The following is a 23,057-nucleotide window of genomic DNA, read 5'->3' as shown; positions in this document are numbered from 1 at the left end:
CGACACCGTAAGCCACTCGTTCCGTTTTTGCTGAAAAGTTTGTCGATTTCTGACGAGCGGCAGAAACCCACCCATTTTTGGCATCTGAAAAACAATTTATTATAATTGTGTTAGTCTTTAAATTATGAAACTTACCGCTCGAGTTCCTTTGGAAAGGCGAAAAATGTCTTTTTCGGGATTTTATCTTGATAATTCTCGCAAAAGTTGGCTTTGCACTTTCTACCCATGCTGCCGTGCTGCAGAAGATGGCTCAAACGAAAAAAAACACACACACTCAAACCAAGCAGTGCTGAAACGTCAAAGCTACAGTGGCGCCACCAATGACGTTCGTGTCTCGTTGCGGTACTACGGCAACCATTTTATTTCATCGATTTGAATTTGAATCGGCCGTTTTAGTTGGCGATCGAATGAAAAAGAGATTCACGTCTGTTTGTCTGTGGTCTTACGTTCCGGCGGAGCCTTGCGCCAGTCGTCGTACGCCATGTCGCGTTCCAGCATCGACCTTTTAATCTCGTTGTTGTACCAGGGGTTGAGTTTCTTACGGTTGGAGCAGGTGCGAAGTGGAATGCATTGGTCATGAATCCGTTTGACATGACTGTTGAAAAAGTCGAGGATTGTGAAGGTTGTAGAATTCGGACCAATCAACAGAATTTATTTCGTGCTCGACATCGTTAGCGTTGAAGTGTACATAATCCCGGTATGTGATGCTTCGCACTGGAGGGAGAACGTCAAAGTCCAGCGAACCAAATATGAGATCGTGCGTCGAAAGTCCGGGAAAGGCGACTTGGCTGAAACGCAGGACTTTTTCACAGCAACTGGATAGGAGCAGGTCCAATTGAGAGCACCCGTGACGGTGGTAAAACGTCGGCTCTTCTCCAACAGAGACGAGGGCAAACGTACTCATCAATGACTCAAGTCGGGCGCGTTCGTTGCTTGGTTTGCGCAGGTCTGTGTTGAAGTCGCCAATCAAAACAACGTACTCAAAGCTGCCGATGAGAGCGTCCAATTTCTCAGCGAGAAGATCAGTGCAGTCGTTCCCAGGGGGGTTGTAGACAGCCACCAGCAAAACTTTTTCCGATCCAAAACGCAGCTCACAGGCTAAACATTCTGTTTTGTCTGCAGATTGTTCAGTTGGCTCGATCCGGAAAACTTCTTTACATCCCACGTGCTCCTTGAAGTAGATAACGATTCCGCCACCTCGACAGTACTTCCTGTCACATCGGAGGAACGCAAACCCAGGGATAGCGATGCTGCGATCAGTGTTCTTTGTTGTCAGCCAGGATTCGGTAAAGCAGGCGATGGTGACTTTGGAATCCTGTAGGTTGCTCTTGATTTCATCCAACTTAGGGGGGCTCCACCCTCTTCGGAGGGTGTAGCTGTACCGTTAAGCTTCGAGACAAAAGCCCCCGTTACGGTGTCGAGAGAAAACCGCAGCTGGGTCCCGGAAGCTGCAAGGTGGCAGCCCCACCCCGAGACTAGGTATTCGCAGCCCTGGTTAGGCGGCATACCGAAGCGAAACACCAACTCAGAAAAACAAAAGAAGAAATTCAGGACGGATTAATCGGCATCAGACCAGGCGATGTAAAAAGGACAACGATTGGAAACTCGGTACTTGGAACGTTCGAACTCTCCAAGATCCTGCACGTGCTGGCCTTCTTGCCCGGGAGCTGCACAAGCTGAACGTGCATGTGGCCGCCATCCAGGAAGTTCGATGGCCCGGTCATGGAGAGCGAGAACTCACGGCGGTGGACCCCATCGCCAACACCTCTTTCAAGTACCACATCTACTACAGTGGCGGCGAAAAGGCGATGCACGGAGTCGGTTTCGTAGTGATTGGGGATCAGAAGAACCGAGTCATCAAGTGGAAGGTGGTGAATGACCGGATCTGCGTGTTGAGAATAAAGGGCAAATTCTTCAACTACAGCCTGATCAACATCTACGCGCCGACGAACGACAAGCCCGATGACGATAAAGACGCTTTCTACGAGCGTCTCGACAAGACCTATGGAGAGTGCCCAAGACACGACGTGAAGATAGTCATCGGAGACGCGAACGCGCAGGTCGGAAGGGAAGCCTTCTTCCATCCTGTCATCGGCAAGGAGAGCCTTCATCCTCGTACGAATGACAACGGCCTCCGTTTGGTCAATTTCGCCGCAGCCAGAGGAATGGCTATCTGTAGCACCTTCTTTGCGCGCTTGAACATTCGGAAGCACACCTGGCGCCACCCGAATGGCGAATCGTGCACACAAATCGATCACGTTTTGGTGGATGGTCGACACTTCTCGGACGTGATGGACGTCCGATCGTACAGAGGACCGAACATCGACTCTGATCACTTCCTGGTAGCGTGCAAGATCCGAGCTAGGCTGTCGAACGTGTTGACCCCGCGGACTGCGAGGATAGCGCGGTTGGACGTCCAGCGCCTTGCGAGCAGCGACGTTGCTGCAGAGTACAGTCGGAAGCTCGACGAGCGGATCAACGAGGACGCGCCTACGGGTAACCTGGACGAGCAATGGGGAGCCCTCCAGAGCCTCGTCAACACAACGGCTACCGAAGTGATCGGCACGACCAGAGGACGCAAACCTAAAGGGTGGTTCGATGCGGAGTGCCAGCGAGTGACGGACGAGAAGAACGAGGCCAGGAAGCGTATGCTGGTGAAGGGTACGCGCCGAAACTGTGAGCGATACAGCGAGCTGCGAAGAGCTGAGAAACGAACCCACCGCCGAAAAGAACGGGAGTACGACGAGAGAGTACTTGCCGAAGCTCAAGCACAATACAACGCGAACGATAAGCGGAGGTTTTATGCAACTGTCAACGGTGTAAGAAAGAAAGCGACGCCTTCCCCTGTTATGTGCAACGACAGGGAAGGTAACCTGTTGACAGATAAGACAGCGGTAGCGGCCAGGTGGAAGGAGCACTTCCAACAGCTGTTGAACGGTGAGACGCGAGAGGGAATCGTCGAGGACAGGATGAACGTTGAGGATGATGGAATAGCTGTGGACCCGCCTACGTTGGAGGACGTGGAAAAAGCCGTAAAGGAGCTCAAGAACGCGAAATCCGCGGGAAAGGACGGACTTCCGGCCGAACTTTTCAAGCACGGGAGCGCGCGGATGATCGAGATTCTGCACCAAATCGTCCAGCGAATTTGGTGCGAAGAACAGCTTCCGACCGACTGGTTAGACGGGCTCATCACCCCAATCTACAAGAAAGGGCAAAGACTCGATTGTGCCAACTATCGAGGCATCACAATCCTCAACTCAGCGTACAAAGTACTATCCCGAATCCTGTGGAGCAAGCTGAGACCCTTGACCGAGACCTTTGTCGGCGAATACCAGTGCGGTTTTCGAGCGGGTCGGTCAACGACGGACCAGATGTTCACTCTGCGACAAATCCTCGACAAGTTCCGGGAGTACAACCTGCAAACACACCATTTGTTCATCGACTTCAAGGCGGCGTACGATTCAGTCAAAAGAAACGAACTTTGGAAAATTATGCTAGAACACGGCTTTCCGGCGAAGCTAATAAGACTGATTCGTGCAACGCTCGACGGAGCAAAATCAAGCGTGCGAATAGCTAATGAGACATCAGAAGCTTTCGTTACGTTGGATGGATTGAAGCAGGGCGATGCTCTCTCGAACTTACTGTTCATCATAGCGTTGGAAGGTGCTGCTCGAAGGGCAGGCGTGCAAAGAAACGGAACACTCATCACCAAATCGCACATGCTGCTTGGATACGCTGACGACATCGACATCATTGGTATCGACCGTCGTTCAGTGGAGGAGGCGTTCGTCCCTTTCAAGCGGGAAGCTGCGAAGATCGGACTGACCATCAACACTGCCAAGACCAAGTATCTGGTCGCTGGCAGAGCGCGTGGCAGTGCAGGTGATGGTGTTTTGGAGGTGGAAATAGATGGAGAAAGATATGAGGTGGTGGATGAGTTTGTATATCTTGGTACACTTGTGACGTGCGACAACGATGTGAGCTGCGAAGTAAAACGGCGGATTAGTGCTGCAAACAGGGCCTTCTACGGTCTTCGTAGCCAGCTAAGGTCCCGCAGCCTAAGGACGCCTACGAAAATCACGCTGTACAGGACCTTGATACTCCCTGTAGCTCTTTACGGTCACGAGTCGTGGACGCTAAAGGAGGCTGACCAGAGAGCACTTGGGGTCTTTGAGCGGAGAATCCTGCGTTCTATCTTCGGTGGCAAGCAAGTAGGAGACCGGTGGCGCAGGCGCATGAATTTCGAGTTGTACCAAGACTACAAACATGCTGATATCGTAAAAGTCATCAAGCACGACAGGCTAAAGTGGGCTGGACATGTAGCCAGAATGTCGGACGAGCGGGCGGCTAAAACGATATTCAGCAGCGAACCTGGACGCGGTCGTCGGCTTCGTGGAAGGCCTCGTACGCGTTGGCTGTGTGCAGTCGACGAAGATGCAAGAGCGGCCAACATTGTAGGCGACTGGAGACGAGCGGCCCAAGATCGAGCATCCTGGAAATCTTCGATTAGTTCAGCGTTGGGTCGATAGACCTGTTGCTGATAAAGTAAGTAAGTAGTACCCTTCCTAGCACATAAACTCTGTGCATTGCCATGGCAGATGTTGAGTTTCCCGGGGGCAAGAACGGCATGCATTACGGCTGCAGGAATGTTCGTCAGGGTGCGGTTTGTTGACAATGGCATTTTGGGGCAAGCAACTTTTAGAGGGCTGAAAAGACAAGCAACAGACTTTTTTGGTTTTTGTCATAAACAATATTCGTTCAAAATTTTACAAATTCACAATACAATAATAAGAATTACAATTACAATAAACATCAAAAGGAACGGTTAAAATTCGACTTAACTAGCGAGTTGACGAAGCTGGTCCTCCGACAGTACAGCGACAGGGTTCGCGTTTGGAAGTTTTTTCACATGGACTACCCCGCGCTTGGTGTACACCGACGACAGCTTCCCGTCCTTCTTCAAGCGTATGGCAGCGGCTCTGACCTTTCGCGCAGCATCGGTGAGGCTCTCGTTCACGTACACACGGCGAGTAGAGTCGATTCCCAGGTGGCAAAGCTTCAAGTCGTGTTTCCCCAGGTAAGCGTAGTAGAAGTCGTCACGGGCGTTTCTCAGGGCGAACTGGATTTTGATGAAACTTCCGTCGCTTCCGTTTGGTGACCGCGAGTACAGCCTCCGAATATCCACCGACGGGGGGACACTACCGTCCAGTCCGACATGCTTCAGCATCGCCGTGAAGTAAGCTGGCAGATCCTCACCTTCAACGAACGGTACCCCACTGACAATCAAGTCGTCACACCTTTCCAAACTGTCGATCGCGTGGGAGACACCATCAAGACGATCGTTTAGGGCGTCAACATTGGCATCGGCCTGCAGAAATTTCGTAGCGCAATCGGACCGGAGGGAAGTTATGTTTTTGGACACAGCCTCAAGTTTTCCTTCCAGATCAGTTTTGATGGTTTCGATTTTCTTGTTGAGGTCGGTGCGCATTTCGTGAATCATTGTTTTGGTTTCGGTAAACTGCTCCATAAACAATTTCACGGCAGCATCCAGCTTCGCAGAGACACCATCATCAGCACCGTCCATCCTACCCCGCTTCGGGACGGGAGTTTCGAAATTGAGGAGATTTGTGGTAGAATCCATCGATGAGGAATCGCCGTCCGTCCAACTTCGTTTCAAAACATTGGCTTCGTGGGTAGGGTTGGCAGGAGGTGTTCGTTCCATTTCGGGGTGTAGTTGTGTGAGCGAGCAAAAGCTACTTTTTGTTTCTCACTTGGATGCCTCGAAAAATGACGGCTTGATACACCACACAGCGCCCAGATTTTTCAACGCCGGAACCGGTCAGGAAACACCACGGATAAGCTGGATAACACTTTCGGGGACGCGGCGGCACTTCAGGATTAAGTCAGTTACAAATTCGAACGCGTCGAGAACGGATTTATTCCATTTGAATGTTTATTTGTTTTGCACTTTATTCGCAACACATCTTGCTCGGCGTGTAGTTTACACGGCTTTTGCGGTTACGCATTTTAACTCGGCCGGGGGTGGTACATTACGTAGGGTTTGATGTAAGTAGTGCCTATCAATTTTCAGTAAAAAACTGTTTAATTTTTAGTTTGAATTCAAAAACTAATTGTTATTTACAGTGTACTGTTTTCTCCTGGAATCTTGCCTAATGTTGAGTCGTGTTTATCTGTTGCTATTTCTTCTGTCGCGGTTTTTGTTACAATGTTTTGAACCTAAGCATGTTATTCAAAAATTTATCAAAAGTACAATAATGTTATGTGTGTGACTTTGATCATTCAATATATTGAGTAAGGACTCAAATCTTACTTGTTTGAAGAAAAGGGTGTAGATTAAAACAATAGACAATAAAGGAAAAAGTATACTACATAAAGTTCGCTACTGAAAGAATAATTGTATGTTGAAAGAAAGAAGAGAAAAAGCTGTATGAAGTAGATTAAAAATATAGGCAATAATTTATGAAAAAAGCTTTGTGATAAAGGATAAATAATATCATATAAGCTTAGATAGCATTAATGACAACTTTAGGAGCCGATTAAAATAATATTTTAATTAATAAATAAATTAGACAATGAATAAAGAATACATCAAATATGAACAGGCATTAACCCGAGAATTAACCTCGTTCGCATATTAAGGAGATCAGTTTTTTGTTAGGGAAAACACATAGCAGTTAAAACTGGCAAATTGAGTAGAGGAGACTTGAAAGATAAGTGAAACAGAACTAAAGTAGTTGGAGATAATAAGAAGAGATACTCCGAGTTGCGATGTTCTAGGTACATCCACAACTGTTCGTTCAACATGCTGTGAATCAAAACAATACCTTCTACAATCACAAATGACTTCCCTTTCCCACATTGGCGCTTTATAATGTAGTCCATGCTCTGCAAAGAAAGGGATGTTAGTAAAATATAATCACTTTAAAATAATGATACAGTTACTTGCGGGAACCTGAGTGACATCAGGGTTTCTGATGTTGTTGCTGTTGTCTCCAGTGTGATAATATCACTCCGAAGTGGTTATCGTGGTGCAATCGTTCTCCAACCGTAGGCCCAGACACGACATGAAAATGAAAACAAACAAAAACAAAACAAAACAAAAAGATGCATTAGTATATGAAAATAAGAGAAACAAAGGATCATGCAATCAAAATAAAATGGTGGATAGTAAACAGAAGCCGAATTAGAAAATCAGTAATACATAATAAAGAAATAGAAGATAGATAGTAGCTGAAAGTGGAAAGAAGAGAAACCCCGTGTTGCGATGTATCAGGTACATCCACAACAGTTAACTCAACATGCTGTGAATCAAAACAATACCGTCTACAATCTTCCCTTCCCACATTGCGCATCCCTTTCTTTTGGCCGTCTCGACTCTGACCCTCGCTGGTCAAAGGTTTACGAGTTCGTTTCCACAGGCCACCAGCAAGGTCACGTGTTGTCATTATGATGACGAAACCAAGCCAACGTGGAGGTAAGAAAATGGGTAACTTGCAAGGAACCAGAGCAACTGTTTTGACCAAGATCAACTAACAGCACTACGGATGTAGTTCCGCTCCTTCCAGGATGTTCCTCACCGGGTGTAAACCGAAAAGGTATGATTTCACCCTTGGCCTACACAAAAACTGAAATTGAAAACCAGCAAAAAAAAATTTTATCGTGTATCATTTCTTTTTCAGTGTAGTTCATATCCATACCTACAACTTTGCCGAAACACCAAATCAATCAAAACATTCCTTTAAAAGATACAGATTTTTGAATTTTCACATATCATTTTTGTATGGACAGCTGCCAAATTTGTATGGAAAATTATATGGACAAACTAATAATACAAAATGGCTTCTTTGGGCATACCAGGGCACCAAAAAAGTGTCATCCGGATTAAAAAAAAACAAAAATTTAAATTAAAGAAAAAAAGACCGATTTCGTAGAGAATTGCTCTGGAACAACATATGAAAATGGCGGATAAGTTTAGAAATGAAAAAAAATGTTACGAAAAGTCTAAAACAAGCTTGATCTGTTCGTTTAACGCAACTTCCCAAGTAACTTTTTTTTTTCAAGAGTTCTACAAGAGCTCTTCAAGATAGCTACAGCATAGCAGTTTGGACCGCGGTAGGATAAAACTCTCTTCAAGTACTCTTCTAAACTCCTGAAGAAGTTTTGAAGAGAATTTTATCCTACCGCGGTCCAAACTGCTATGCTGTAGCTATCTTGAAGAGCTCTTGTAGAACTCCTGGAAAAAAATGTTACAATTGTTGCCTCATTCCCTATTAAATAATGCAAGATTTGCAAAATATTCACCGTAAAGTTCAGAATTCTCAAAAGTTTTTAGGTTCCAATATGTTTCCCCCCATTTTTATTATTTGTTCCAGAAAGTTTCTCAGCATCTGCAGCTGCGCATCTGTCAAACCGTCTGTTAGAAAATCGCTGTCGTCTCTGAGTCTTTATCATGCTAGTTATTTCCAAAAAATGCGTCCTTTAAAGTTTATCTAAATATGTTGGTCCAAATATTTGCCTGATTTTAATTTTTTTTTTAAGATTTTAAGGATTTTAAGGAAATTGTTGCAATTCAGAAAAAAAAATCCCAAAAGTAGTCGCCACCCTGTGTTTTAGAAAATTGATCCACAACAGCATCCCGCACTCAATAACAAACAGCAAACAGTATCAAACCCAATTACTGCACCGATCCGGTGTCACGAGGACAGTTGTTGTTTACCGTTTCAATCGGCGTGTCCGTTTCCTGCGCTCCTCCTTCCCTCTGGAAAAGGGTTCGTCACACTACTAATCCAACCAACCAGTATGCTGTGCGGTAAATCAGATTAGCAACCGTGTTTGTGAACCACACAGCACGTGTTCAACACTAATTTGCACCTCATTCTTCAGGCGGGGACTGTCATCGGAAATCACGCAAGCGGAAAACGCACCTGGATTAAATTTTACATTAAAAAATTACAGTTTTACTAAAGCAGAGCGCACGTAACGAAACTGAACAGAGTGAGAGGCGCGGCGAGAGTATCACAAGAGCCAAATTCGATATAAATGCACATCAGTTTCAACGCGGCAAGCACGGGAATGATCTTGATGATGGTGATGATGATAGCGATGAGTAGCCGTGACCGGTCACGGACTTTGAACGATGCCGAGAAGGGAGCGGGCGGGGGCAGAAAATTACTTTCAATTTTCCAGTCTTAATCTCACTTTTTCCGTTTTATGCTTCAGGCTGGCAGGCTAGGGTGAAGGCACTGGGGAGTTTGATGACGGCCGGGGCGGTGATGTCGCCGCTAGAACGAAAACTTTTCTCCGCTTTGCTGCTGGGCTGCCGACGGGTTGAACTCCAACGCACCGTTCACTTCCTTGGGGGCGCACTCGGGGTTGACGTCCTCCTGGAAAAAATGGGAAATGAGATTAGAATCGAGAATTATTGGATGAACCGAGCAACAAACTCACCGCATCGGTAAAGTACGTCTCGATCAGCTGGAACGCCTTCTTGTACACTTCTTCGTTCTCGTGGTTCTGCAGCGCTTCCAGTTTGTCCAGCGCGCCAATCTCCTCGAACAGTGTGCACAGGTTCTCCGCTCCGCCAATCTTCTCCGCAATCTGGAAGATGTTGGCGATACCGCTGAGCACGACCCGCACCGTGCGGCTGTCCTTGGCATCGAGCAGGTCGCAGTACGGCTTCATCACCGGATACTTCTCTACCAGGTGGATGATCTGCTCTGTGGAACCACCCGTGGTAGTGTTCGTGATGGCCCAAGCCGCCTCCTTCTGGGACTTGAAGTCACCCTTGATCAACACCTCAACCAGCACGTGCAGAATCCCCGACTCAAAAACCTGCCCAATCTGCTGCTGATTTCCGGCCGTGATGTTCGAAATGGTCCACGCCGCCTCCTTCACAATACTGTTCTTGCTGTTACGGAGCAACTTGCCCAGCGCTGGCAGCGACCCCGCAGCAATGACCGCATCCGTCTGGGTGTCATTCCCGGTGACGATATTCCCCACACTTCTCAACGCCGGCGTGATGATCGCCGGATTGTCGCAGCTCAACAGCCGCACCAACCGCGGAACCGCCCCCGAAGCGACCACACTCTCAATCTTAACCGCGTCGTCATCCGTGACGTACGACAGCGCCCAGCAAGCATCGGCCAGCACCTGTGCGTCCTCGTGGTCCAGCAGCTGCGACAGAATCGGAATCATCGGCTCGACCCGGCTGAACGGCGGCGGCGGATTCTTGTTCCGGCACAAATTCGACATCAGCCAGACAATGTTGCGCAAAAACGACAGCTGCGTGTCCGCGTTCTGCACCAAGTAAATAATCGACTCCACGCTATTATACTCCAGCACAATGTCCCGCGCCTTCGACCCATCGCCAGCAATATTTCCCAGCGCCCAAACCGCCTGCTCCGCAACATTCCCCGACGGCGAGCTCAGCAAATTGATAAACTTCGGAACCGCCCCCGCATCAATGACCGCCTTCGTCTGCTCCGACGTCCCCGACGCAATATTGGTCAGCGCCCAAGCCGCCTCAAACTGCAAATCAACCCGATCGAACTTTTCCAAAAACTTGACGCAAATCGGCACCAGGCCCAGCCCAATCATCTTATCGATCGGGGGGTTCTTCTCCCGGCTCAGCATCTTGCGGGCGGCCTGCACCGCGCTAAACTCCTTCTGCGGGTTGCCACTGTTGATGAACGCCAGGATCTCCTCGAACTTGAGCGCCACCGGACTTTGGGCGTTGCTCTCCTGCAGCGGCGACGTGACCGTGGGTTCCTCGGCGGCGGTGATGTTACGCCGCTTGAACAGCTGGTCCTCCTTTTTGTTTTTGCGCAGCTCAACGGTCACCTCGTGGCGACGTTGGCGCAGTTCCTGCGGAAGGGAAGAATGCGTTGTAGAGGAAAAATTTAGGGTAAAAGGAGCAATTATCTGCGTTTTCGCAAATTGATTTTGATGGCATTTTTCATTTAAATATCAATAAATCCATAAATTTCTTATGTTCAAGAAGCTTCAATGAGTCATGTTAAATTCGAAATTTGAAAACTAATGATTGCAAATCAACTGATTACTGCCCATGTTCCAATAAATGTCCCATATGCAAAAACAGCAAGCTGAGAAAAACGCATTTGAAGTTTGTCCCACACATAAGACTATGTGTTAAGTTTTCGCGAAAAAGCTGGATTTCCTCCTGATTTCTAGAACACAGTACTGGATTTTTTATGCTTTTCTGAAAGAGCACACGATTTTTAATTAAACTGCATCATTAACTCAAAAGTGATGAAAATGCATATGGGACATTTATGCGATCAGGGGCAGTGAACTAGTGTAAAATGCATTTTAAAACACTGTTTGCATTTAAATGTTGAAACTATGGCTTGTGCTTTTAAGTTTTGAAAGCACTAAAATATTAGCATTAGCATTTTAGGGCGCCCTATCCACGGATGGCTCCACAACGCTTATCCCACTGTTTGGTATGGTTGTGTTAGACCCTCATCCGGAACAATAATCCAACACGGGAGGTACCATGTCTTCATCTTTTGATGAGTGTGTAATACTACCCAGGGCATAAGGGGGTCCTTGCCGGGTCTAAGCTATCCTTTGGGGAACGGAAGAAATGTTAGTAAACACCTATCTAAAGTGCGCAAGAATCCCTGCGTCACCTTAGTGGTATAGATGTTTGTAGGTAGGTTTTGGACTCAATGTTAGTAGAAAGGTAGGACCCTAGGATATAACTCGGAAGATATTGCGGGGGAGTCATAGGGGTTAATTTTTGTGTGTTAGGCAGCAAACTGCATTATTAAGCGTTTGATTATTAAACCTCTTCAGTCGGCAAAAGAGGGTTTAAAGTTGTAGTTATTATGTTGATTACCTTCAAAACTTAATTTAAACTTGTTTGAAGTAACCCGAAAATATGAAACGTTGCAGAGTTTAGGAGGTTCAGCTTTCAGTTGCCCTTATAAACTAGAAGAATTAATTGTGCACCATTTGGGTTCCCGTAGTTTTGAAAGCACTAAAATATCTGTAACAAAAATGTTGGTGCAAAAGCTCTGGTTGATGTGTACCGTTAAACGATGGTTTATTCTGCAACTGGAAAAATTGGCCCAAAATTGATTCTTCAAACATTTTATTTTATTTCTAGGGTATTTGTCCCGATTTTGGGCCTACTAAGCATAGCGGCCTCGCCAAAAAAATGTACAAGTGTGAGATTCTTGTAGGAAACTCAATTCCCTACTACTTTGTCGAAGGGTGCAAAGCGCTTCGAGTTTCGCAGTTTTTTGTTTGAGCTGCCTCGCTCGCTCATTCTGTGAAATCAATTTGATGTTACAGTTAAACCTCTTTTTACGCAATGCGGTACGTTTTACTAATTTTGTCGTTTTCTCTGGAACGACACAACTTTTTTGCAATCTTGTTAAAGCGATTTGTAGGTATTGTTCTGATTTTTGTTATTCTTTATTATAGAGAATTTCAGCCGGAGGGTTGTTTAGATCTACAAAACGCCTTTTGAAGCTTGCAAAAATAGTCTACGGTATAAGAGAAATCGACGGAATAAAAAGGGTAACGCCTCAGCGTAAAAAGAGGTTTCACTGTATCTACTGGTTCCAAGACTTACTATGCATGATTTTTTTTTACAAGGGTCTGGCCTGCACGCCTCGTTTGTAATAAATCGCAAACATGGCTTATATGCCTTAAAAATGTTTTAAATGCATTTAAATAATCATCAAAAAAACATGCTAGGAAAGCTATGACCGTAAATCGTCGGACGAACGATTCACCCGACATTTTGTAGTGGAATGGTCATAGGGGAACTATACCCTTTCTCAGCCTATTTCTATTATCAGCACTTTGATCATGAATTACAGCTTTCATAAAGTGTTTTCGACTGTTCCAAAGTAATAAATAGCTCAAATAAAAGTGAGCAAGCAACTCTCCATTGTTGATACATCTCAAAATGTTGATTTAATAGCGGAAAACGGTAAAAGTGATGATAATTGGTCGATCGGCTTAGAGTGATTAAAATGGGTATATTTCCCCTACTTGAAGCCTATTGTATGAGGTTTTGCAAAAAAATGCCCGAGGCCTTGTATACCGAGCTCAAAAACTAGCTCACTTATCCCATATAGCTCCTACCACTTTGGTGTCTTCCACAAAGTTGTTTGTTTTGATATTACTTACAACTATTCTGAAAATTGTAATCGTCTAAAATCAATGTTTAACAAAGTTTCAAACACAAGCTATTTTTTTGGCGGGGGTTTAATCTTCTACAACCCAACATCCGCCTAAGGCGGGCTCCGATCTAAAATTCGCAATTCGCAATTCTTCAACCAATTTTTGATCTTCAAAAAAACATTGGAAAGAAGAACTCTTTAAATTTAAGAGCAAGTTTTTCACCAGTGTGTAACAGGTCCTATCGAGGGGCTCCGATTTGGATGAAACTTTCAGCGTTTGTTTGTCTATAAATGAGATGAACTCATGCCAAATATGAGCCCTCTACGACAAAGGGAAGTGGGGGAAAACTGCCATTAAAGTTTGAGGTTCAAAATACATGAAAAATCTTAAAATTGTTCACATTTCCGTAAAACTTCATCAATTCCAACTCTCTTAAGTGCATTCGAGAGGTCTTTTAAGGGGTTACATACATGTAGAAAATCACAAAATTTTATATTACAGTATATTTGTTTAATCCTCTCAAAAGATGATTATTAATCACTCCTGAAAGTTTCATGAAGATATTTCATGATTAAACTGAGAAAGAGACGATGTAGGCTCAAAATTTTGCCATGCGCAAAGCGGGTTGTCAAACTTTGTTGGAATTTTTCTCTAAACCCCGAGTTGATTTCCGGGTGCCACGATATCTCGAAATGGGATGGACCAAATTGGTTGAAATTTGAGGCGAAGACTCTCAAGATGTATCCCGTGTGCATGACGAAGCCCAATTTTTAAAATTTGCTTTTAAAAAAATACAAAAATCAAAAACTAACGGTTTTTTATATGAAAAACACAAAAATATGAAAACACAAAAATATGAAAACACAAAAATATATCTTTTTTTTAAATAAACTTTTTGAAAATCGGGCTTCGTCATGCACACGGAATCGGTTTAACGAGTCTTCACCAAAATGTTGAGTCGATTTGGTCAAGACAGTGTTGAGATATCGTGGTACCCGTTTTTTGAAACTGCTAACTTGAAATTGCTATATCTCGGTAATGATGCTACCAAATATCTTCAAATTTGTTTTGTTAGTGGGTGAAAATGTGTGTTTTAATACAGGGTGACCACTCAAATCCCATTTTCAAATTCCCGACTTTTTCCCGACTTTTCCATAAAAAATATGCGTTTCTTATCTAAATAATGATTTCTAACAAAAAACTCTTTATAAAAAAATTAATAGCAACCATCGTAAAAAAATCTAAACAAATTAAAAAAAATCTAACTATTTACAATTTTCGTAGAAAAATAAACTCAACAACAAACTCCTAAAAAATATTTTAAAAATGGAAGCACTCATTATTTTGATTCAGGGTAGAAACATAAACAAATAATAGTCTTTTAAAAATAACTGAAAGCTTGAAAACACTTATAATTTCAATGTTAAGGCCGATGCAAATATTTTTCAAAGTTTTTGTCCCTCGGCTCGGGCCGGGTTCGAGGGGGGGGCAAAAAAATAAAAAAATAAAAATATTGAAAAAACAAGCCATAGAATCAACATTTGCACGGAAAAGGTGTTTTAAAATGCATTTTACACTAGTTCAGTTGTTTTGCAATCATTAGTTTTCAAAAAATGTAAAATTTGACGAAAACCAAAATTTTAGCGAAAAAAAACTTTTTGCGATAATAAACATTGAAAATTTTCAAAAATTCAAATGATTTTTAAATCAACCGAAACATGCTAAAAATGATTCTAAGCGCAGGGGAATGCATTCAAAATTAATTTCAACTTATTGCACTTAAATTTTCATTGAAATATTAGAGTTTTTTGAAATTTTTTTTTTTTTGCCCCCTGATTTTTCGAGCCAACTTTGAAGGGGGGTGGGACAAAAACTTAAAATAAAATTTGTACCAGCCTAATTTTTAAAACTGAAAAACGTATAGTTTTTGATACTTCAAAAACAAAAAGTTAAAGATTACTGAATGTAACATTTTCTCTTAATTTTATTTTATTTAAAATCAAAGAACGCTTAAAACAGGATAACATTATTTCAAAGAATTTTGAAAAATAGGGGAAATCTACCCTTTCCAATCAAACACCTATCTTCGTCATATGGAGAGTTTGATGCTCGATTAAAGCTCCAAAAATACTATTTGGGCTATAAACTTACCAGCAACAGCACCGCCTCGAGTAAGCACGCAAATGTATGCCACTTACTGGCCAAAAAGATCACATTTAATGCACTTTTGATCATAATTTGTATTTTGCGAGACCACTTCTCATCATTTTGTTGGCACACACAGTGACACACACGAGAAACCCTCAAACGCTTAATGAATATCGCCAAAATTAACTTTTCACTTTCGCTTACTTTTTCACGGCGCTTAAGATATGAAATTGCTTCCAACTACCGGCAACATGTTCTTTTGATCATTAGTAAGGCACTCACTTGAAGAATAATCCCGAAAAATGTAATAAATTAGCAAGCGCCATCAAAAAAACAAACGCGCCAAGTCGTTTGACGTTTCAATTTTCACTTTGCATTCCACTCGAAGGCTGAAGAAAACCGAGCGAGAGACGAAGGCAAAAAAGAACAAAGGCTGGCCGTCAACACCACCAGCAGCACAGCCAGCGATGCCAGGAAACTTTCCCTATAAATGCCACTTTTCGTGAGTGTTCGTTTGAACTGTCAGCGCAAATGGCAACACTCGACAGAGTGTTGGAAGAAAAAAGAACTAAGCCGATATTAGAAAAATGGGCGTGGCCCAATGCATTCGCCTCGATTAGAATACCCTTGGGATTTTTTTTTTGTTAAATGCTTGGTAAAGAAATAGAATAACTTTTAGTGAAAGTGAAAATAAACAGAAATGTTCACAAAAACTTGCTCTACTCGTTGGTGTACTTGGTTTTAGTAAAATTCAAGGGAGACTCTAGATTATCCAGCATTATTCAAACACGACCGCTTATTAGGATTAAAATGGGTAGATTTCCCCTAGTTTACACCTTGTCATCATGATGACTAAACCAAGCCAACGTGGAGGTAAGAAAATAGGACACTCGCAAGGAACCAGAGCCATGCTATTTTGTCCAAACAGCACTACGGATGTAGTTGGGCTCCTTCCGGGATGTTCCTAGCCTGGGTGTCAACCGACGAGTATCATCAGTATCATGCCCCCTTGGCCTGCCACTAAAATACTTTTTGATTGCAAAATTGATTTTACATCGAAAAATGAAGTTGAAAAATGGAGTTGAAAGTTTTTTGAGACCAAGATTTCGATTTTTTTTTTAAATCATTATTGATTCAAAAATTCATAACTTGGTCAAAGATTTTTTGTACAACATGGAAATTTCTGAAAAGTTGGCATTTGATGTCCTCTCAAAAAAACAATTTGAATCAAGATTTGAATGTTTTTTCTAAGACAAACATGGTCGCCCAAATGGCCGATCGACAATGAAGCAGTTTCATGTGTATAATGAAGGCCGATTTAAAAAAAGTTTTTGCCTTCCTCACCTCAATGAAGAAAGGCTATAAAATCACTCGAAAAACGAACTTCTTTATTAGACCTCGTAGACCCACCTTCACGTATACCTATCGACTCAGAATCAAATTCGGAACAAATGTCTGTGCGTGTGTCTGGATGTGAGTCCGTGCACCGAAAAATATGCACACAATTATCTCCGGATTGGCTGAACCGATTTTGACCGTTTTGGTCTCATTCGATCCATCTTGGGGTCCCACAAGACCCTAATTAATATTATGAAGTTTAGTAAAGTACTTCAAAAGTTATGCTAAAAAAAAGGATTCGAACAAGGTCCTGAAGATTGTAAAAAGGGTGGTTTTTGTAAGAAAACCCGTCATGCTATACATTTTTATAAAGATATTTAAAAGACCTTTCCAACGAGCCCAAAACGTTGAAGATCTGAAAATCCTATCAAAAGTTATCCGCACTTAAGTGTTATTTATGCACCTTTTTGGAGGCCGGATCTTAAATATTTAGATGAAAATAAGTCTTATTTATACTCTTTTTTTAGGCTCTGTAGTGTGTTAACTTTATGAATGTAAGGAAGGCACCACCCACCTAAGGTGGATTAAGCAACTTTTTTAGGACACCATTTCTTGATCCTTTTTTTTGTGAGAGGAACATTTTAACATTTGGGCTTCGTCATGCACACGGAATATGTTTTGAGAGTTTTCACCCCAAATTTCAATCTATTTGGTTTATGTCATCTTGCTGTAAATCAACTCGGAGTTTAGAGAAAAAACACTCATAAAATTTGACAGATTGCTTTACGCATGGCAAAACTTTGATATATCGTCCCATACTCAGTTTTTCACGAAATAGGTATATTCATGAAACTTTCAGGGATGACTTAAAATCATCGATGAAATATTGTGATGTTCTACAAGTAGCTTAAATAGGTGAGACCCCTAAACTACGCTAACGTGATTAAGAATTGCCAAGTATTGGGACTGATTATTAATTTACCCAATTGTTCCTCACCGCTAGTTGTAAATTTTTATTTGGTTTTACGGTATAATCGGTGATTGAAAAAGTACTAATTTGAAGAAAGTTATGAAAATTATAGGTGGATAGGTGACTAGCGTTATAGAAGAAGAGTGAAAAGGGCGGAAAACTAAGTCGGCGAAAGGGCCATATGACGCTAGTGACGCTAGTCACCTATCCACCTATAATTTTCATAACTTTCTTCTAATTAGTAATTAGTAATATTTAGTTATACCGTAAAACCAAATAATAGTGATTAAGAATTCTTAAATCCAAGATGGCGGCCAAAATGGCAGAGACGGAACATAAAAAAAATATTTTGTCATTTAATAGGCAATCAACTATTCAGATTTGACTTAAATGGGATCGCTGAACTCGAATTTGATGTTAAAAGTAAGAAAATACAAAAAAAAAATCTGTTGTTCATGATTCGAGATTCATAAACCACCATCATATCTAGAGTTCCACAAATGCGTTACATAATAAAAGAACGCTCCCTTACAGCCCACAAAAAGCGTTTTCAACTGAAATCGAGTGAAACGTGATAGTTAAACAGAAAGTGAGTAACAAGCCGTTGATCATTTTCGAAGAAAATTGATCATCACTGTAAAATATTCTGTATTAAATTAAATTTAATGAATTTCAGCACCAAAAGGAATCAGCATGTGCCGGTTGTTGCCTTCTTGAAGCCACTGAAGGAATTTTTGATCTAAATCAATTGTGCTTCAAAATTTATATTTTTTTGTGGCACAGTCATTGACGTCCAAGTTGGCAATCATTGATTAATGACGATTTCCATAACTTTACAAGGAATGGGATAATCATTGCCAAAAGGAATCAGCATGTGTAGGGCACTATTCTAAACAACTTGTTGAAGGAATTTTGTCAAAATATTGAAAGCGACGCAAAATTTATATCTTTGAACGCAAAATCATGACAATGATGGAAGTCTTCACGTTAGCAGTTTTACAAAAAAAAAAGTTGTTTAGATAGTGAAAATCAGCAAACTGGATGGAGTTAGGAGCGAGTGCTTAACCTGCCAAACATACGAGAATTTTTCCTACCTAGTCCATTATGTGAAATCCATCTATGCTTCTAATGTTGGCATATCAACTCCTTGAAGTTTAATTACTGTTTACTCAAAGTGTTTTCAACTCAGTAACAACATTTCAAAAGGGCGAAAACTACGATCCTGCCGTTTCGGGAAAATCAACATTAAAAATTTTGCAATTTCGATCAATTCCTATTTCCACAAAAAAGCATGAAAACCATCAATTTTGTCAAAACGTATTAGAAAATAGCAATAATTTCATCATAGAGAGCAGTTTGAAATTAATTAAGGTGTTTTTGCTATTAAAAATTGAGAAAAAGAAATTACGCCTTTTTGAAGAGCGTGCATCATTTTCGCCCCACCGTATTCGCCACCCACTCAACCAAAACAACGGATTAGCCGGTCAGGTTACGCCACAAAGCAGAAGTAAACAACAGATTCGCCCTTTTGTTTTTTGTTCATTTCGATGCCAACATTTCAAAAAGCATCATGTACAAACCATGCGTTTTGAGAAAAACGCATTTGAATGTTGAGCATCCATTTTCAATTACCATTTTTATATAAAAGCAAAATAAGATGTTCTAATGATAACAAACGATGAAAAACGTTACTTTTGGTGATACTTGATCATCCATATTTAATAAAACATTATTTCCGTAATTTTATTTGAGAAAACCAAAAATAACTTCTTTTGAAATCACCAACGTCGATATCACCCTGCTGTCACTGAGGGGGGCGCTTTGTTATGATTCGTTTTTCTTCGCCGAATGTACATGGCGCTTTTTTCATGTTGCTTTTTTTTCGTCACGAGGTTTATGTAGCCTTTTGTTTGACAGATTGACAGGGCTATATAAACAGGGACTGCTGATGGCAGCGATTTTGTTTATGTTACTTAATTTAAAATCATGATTAAACAGACTTTACTGAAGTAACTTTTGCTCATTTTTTGGTGGAAAGGTAGCTTATTAGAAGTACTTTCAAGTTATACAATAACCCAGAAAGTGTCAAAATGTACATGATGCCTTTTGAAATGTTACCGTCGATTTTTCGGATTTTTAAAGAAAAAAGTGGTGAAACAACTATTTTATCATTGTGAAACATTAAAGTCTGTGATAATACAGTGATATTTGCAACCTCAGTGATAAAAAATTGGTCTAGAAAGCCTTCATAAGGAGTCCGATTCAGGCCAAGACTCGTTGAGCCAGGATACACCGTAAGTAGCAAGTTGGTTTGACGATGTGGTCTATATTGAAGTGACGTTCCTTGGGGTGTCCCCGCCGGAAGTGGGGACATGGCACCTGACGACTAGGCCACCCCGCGACACCATCCTACCTTCTCAATCTTTGCATGGTTACGGAGGCGATGATTTTGTACGGCATTCCTCCTAAACTAACTTTTTGTCCTGCAACTGCTCGACCCAGAATCCCCGGATGTTTCAAGAACCGGTAAATTATGGACCTTCATATCTAGATTGTGAAACCAGACCAGATCCGATACTACAATAATTTATGTATTTAGGATCATACAAATCTGAGTTTGTTGTGGAATTGTGTTCAGATACATCAGAAACATACATTTTGATCCATTTTGAGGATTGTCAGGTTAAAATTCACTAAATTATAATGAAAATCTAGTGTTTCTAAATATACGTCGGAACTTGCAGAAAACACTACATTCGCCCCTCGTGATTGGGTAAAAACATAAGGGCGAAAACTCAATTTGGTTTGTTTTGATTGATGTCGTTGATTAGCCCTTTTGTTTTTTGCTTGTAAAACTACGTATTTTCGGAATTTTGAGATGATGGAGGGTGTTTTAGAATCAGTTTTGTTCGCTTTATATGATTCTGACAAAAACTCAGTTTGTTTACATCTGAGGGATTCGCCCTTTTGAAAAGTTGTTACTGAACTGTAATCGAGTAATAATTAGCTTAGTAGGATGTGATCAACAAGTTTCCAGGACCCTTTCGGAAATCGCGTCTTTTGGCGTTACATACAAGTACCCTTACAAAATACACGATGTGACTGACAATAGGTTGAAAAATGTAGTGAAATTACAATCTCATTCAGTCGAAAGTTAGCCGTTCTCCCCTAGCAGAAGAAATATACCGGTTGATGGATTGAAAAACGATAAAGTCAAGGACTCGCCACATTTCCGGCCAAATCAGAACTTACCGTGTTGGTTTTGGAACCATGTTTGTAGGAGGCCAGTCGGTTGCTGGGAATCGCCGCGTTTTCTGAATCCATGATCTGTAAAGGAGTGGAAACAATACGGTCAGACCAGCGCCATTGTCCGTTGAAATCCCGGCATCCACATGTTAACCTCAAACTGCCTTCCCCCGAAATGAATCGCAAGAGGTAAAGCAAACTTACCTCTATTTTTTGCACGTAAAACACCTCAAAATAAACGAAACACGCCGGCTAAACACAGGTAAAACAATTATCTAAAACAAATGCAACGAAATAATAGGCACTATTGAAACAAAGTGGATTGCGCGCCTGTTTGAAGCAACGAAAACAAAGCACTTCTGGACATGCACTTCCAGCTCGGGCGAAGCTCGTAAACCGTTTGAACTAAATTTTTAAATTCGATCGCGCAAAGAGAGCAGCTGCTGCTTCAGTGTTGGTGAGAGAGCTGTCGGAGTCGCGCGAAAATCAGCTGTCAGCAGGGGGAAAACGTCAAATCGCGAAGATCGGCCAGTGTTGCCAGGATTGTGGATGGGTTGCTTTGGTATTTTTTAATAGGGTTCTAAAGCCGTATTTTATTTTTTTGTAAAACCGTAAAAAACAAGTTTTTTCTTTAAAAATGAATTAAAAATTTATTTTAACAGCAATAATATCAGCAATTTAAACTCAAATTGAGCATAGACAAACAGACGTAAATCTCTTTTTAATCCAACAACTTCGGAGATTTTTAAACGCTACTTGAAGCTGCCGTCAGATTTGGCCACAATTTGGGTTGAGGCCACTTTGAGGCTCTCCAAGTTGTAGGTATAGAAAGGCAGGAGCAAGTTGGCCTTGCTGGTGAGTCTTTATTGGTTGCGTTGTAGCCGCTTATTGGGTCCTGAATTGGGTACTAAAACCCTATGTAAATTTATATGTTTTCAACGGTAAAAAACCAAGATTAAAAACCATTTCTGATCACTTTTTCATTTTAACGCAAAAAATATTGACAAAACAACATTTTTTCGATGGATCAACTATGGTCCCCTTGGAACGAACTGTCAAGTAGGACCTTTTCTGTCAAGAAGGCCCGTGAAGTAATGTTTTCAAAATTGAATCAAAAATCCATTTTAAATCCTTTGCGGTCGCTTAAAGGGTCATTGTGCTCAGAAAAATAAGCCCTATCGCTGTAATCAATAATATCACAAACAAAGAAAAAATACTCTAAATTCAAAAAGATCGTTCGTTGGATTAAAAGTTCGCGTTGGTGAATATTCGTAGAAAGTTCAAACTTTTTAGTTTCAAAGTTGGAAAGTTTTTGATATTACCGAGGGGGACGTCACTCCGTGATAACAAACGAACAAAAACGAGCTCGAAAAGCATCAACGCTACTCATCGTGCCGAGTTTTCACATAACGCCACCTTAAAGCAAGTTATCGCAAGTTAACGCGCGTTAAAGCGAGTTAAAGCGACCGTACATAAAAATTTACATAGGGCTTTGAGTACCCAATTCATCCCCCTGGCTAAAATCGAATAAAACAAATAATGTTTTCGAATAGGTTTATTGTATACTGGCACCACTGCGACATTGAAATTCGCGCATTTGTCGAACTCCGACAAAATTTTATCGCGTGAATGCCTACATTCAGGCGTTTCTTAAATTTGAATTTAAAAGCGTGCAAATGGCTAGAAACCGTTACTAATTGTAACTACAAGCCTTGGATTAGGTTAATTTAAGACAAATTTATTCCTAAGTAGTCTGATATAATAACTTGAACTTTCTTCCTCCGGATAGTTGGCAACACCCATTTCCGGTGCGAGTTGTGTAAGTTTGGTGCACCCGGTCTAAATTGTTTTTAAAGTATGTAACTTTCTTGCTTACCTAGTACAAGTCTCTAACTAGCTAGACAACGACAACAGTCGGCAGGTAGAGATGGTTCCCGTTTTTGTACAGTCGCGTTTCCTGTTTCCCGAAAAGTTCTATCCTTGCCAGGCCTGTGGGAATCTTGGCAAGAAAGAGGCGGTTTTTTTGCTCCTTCCGGCTTACAAGCAAAGGATTAAGCCATTGCTGGGTTGTTATTTCTAGGCAGCACAACGGTGCTCCTCACTATTTACGACATTATAAATATTTGAGCTTTGGGCGTGCCACATTTTCGCAGGAGTACTTCCTGTTGCTAGCTTT

At 41.9% G+C, this 23,057-nt stretch overlaps 2 protein-coding genes across 2 annotated transcripts; one reads left to right on the top strand and one right to left on the bottom strand.

Moving 5' to 3' along the window:
- Positions 1-1,247: 1,247 nt before the first annotated feature.
- Positions 1,248-4,529, top strand: LOC120418427 (uncharacterized). Its single transcript, XM_039580805.1, has 2 exons — positions 1,248-1,317; positions 1,636-4,529. Exons 1-2 carry the CDS (start codon positions 1,248-1,250, stop codon positions 4,527-4,529), a joined length of 2,964 nt encoding a protein of 987 aa, XP_039436739.1.
- Positions 4,530-8,950: 4,421 nt separating this feature from the next.
- On the bottom strand, positions 8,951-21,315 carry LOC120418407 (importin subunit alpha). Its single transcript, XM_039580784.2, has 4 exons — positions 21,086-21,315; positions 20,888-20,962; positions 9,469-10,884; positions 8,951-9,404 (listed from the first exon to the last, which is right to left on the bottom strand). The coding sequence occupies exons 2-4, from the start codon at positions 20,957-20,959 to the stop codon at positions 9,303-9,305; spliced, it is 1,590 nt and encodes a 529-aa protein (XP_039436718.1). The 5' UTR covers positions 20,960-20,962; positions 21,086-21,315; the 3' UTR covers positions 8,951-9,302.
- Between the last annotated feature and the right edge of the window lie 1,742 nt (positions 21,316-23,057).

Source organism: Culex pipiens, chromosome 2, assembly GCF_016801865.2.
Source record: "Culex pipiens pallens isolate TS chromosome 2, TS_CPP_V2, whole genome shotgun sequence".
In the NCBI taxonomy this organism is placed as follows: domain Eukaryota; kingdom Metazoa; phylum Arthropoda; class Insecta; order Diptera; family Culicidae; genus Culex; species Culex pipiens.
This window is presented reverse-complemented; position numbering and strand designations above follow the sequence as displayed.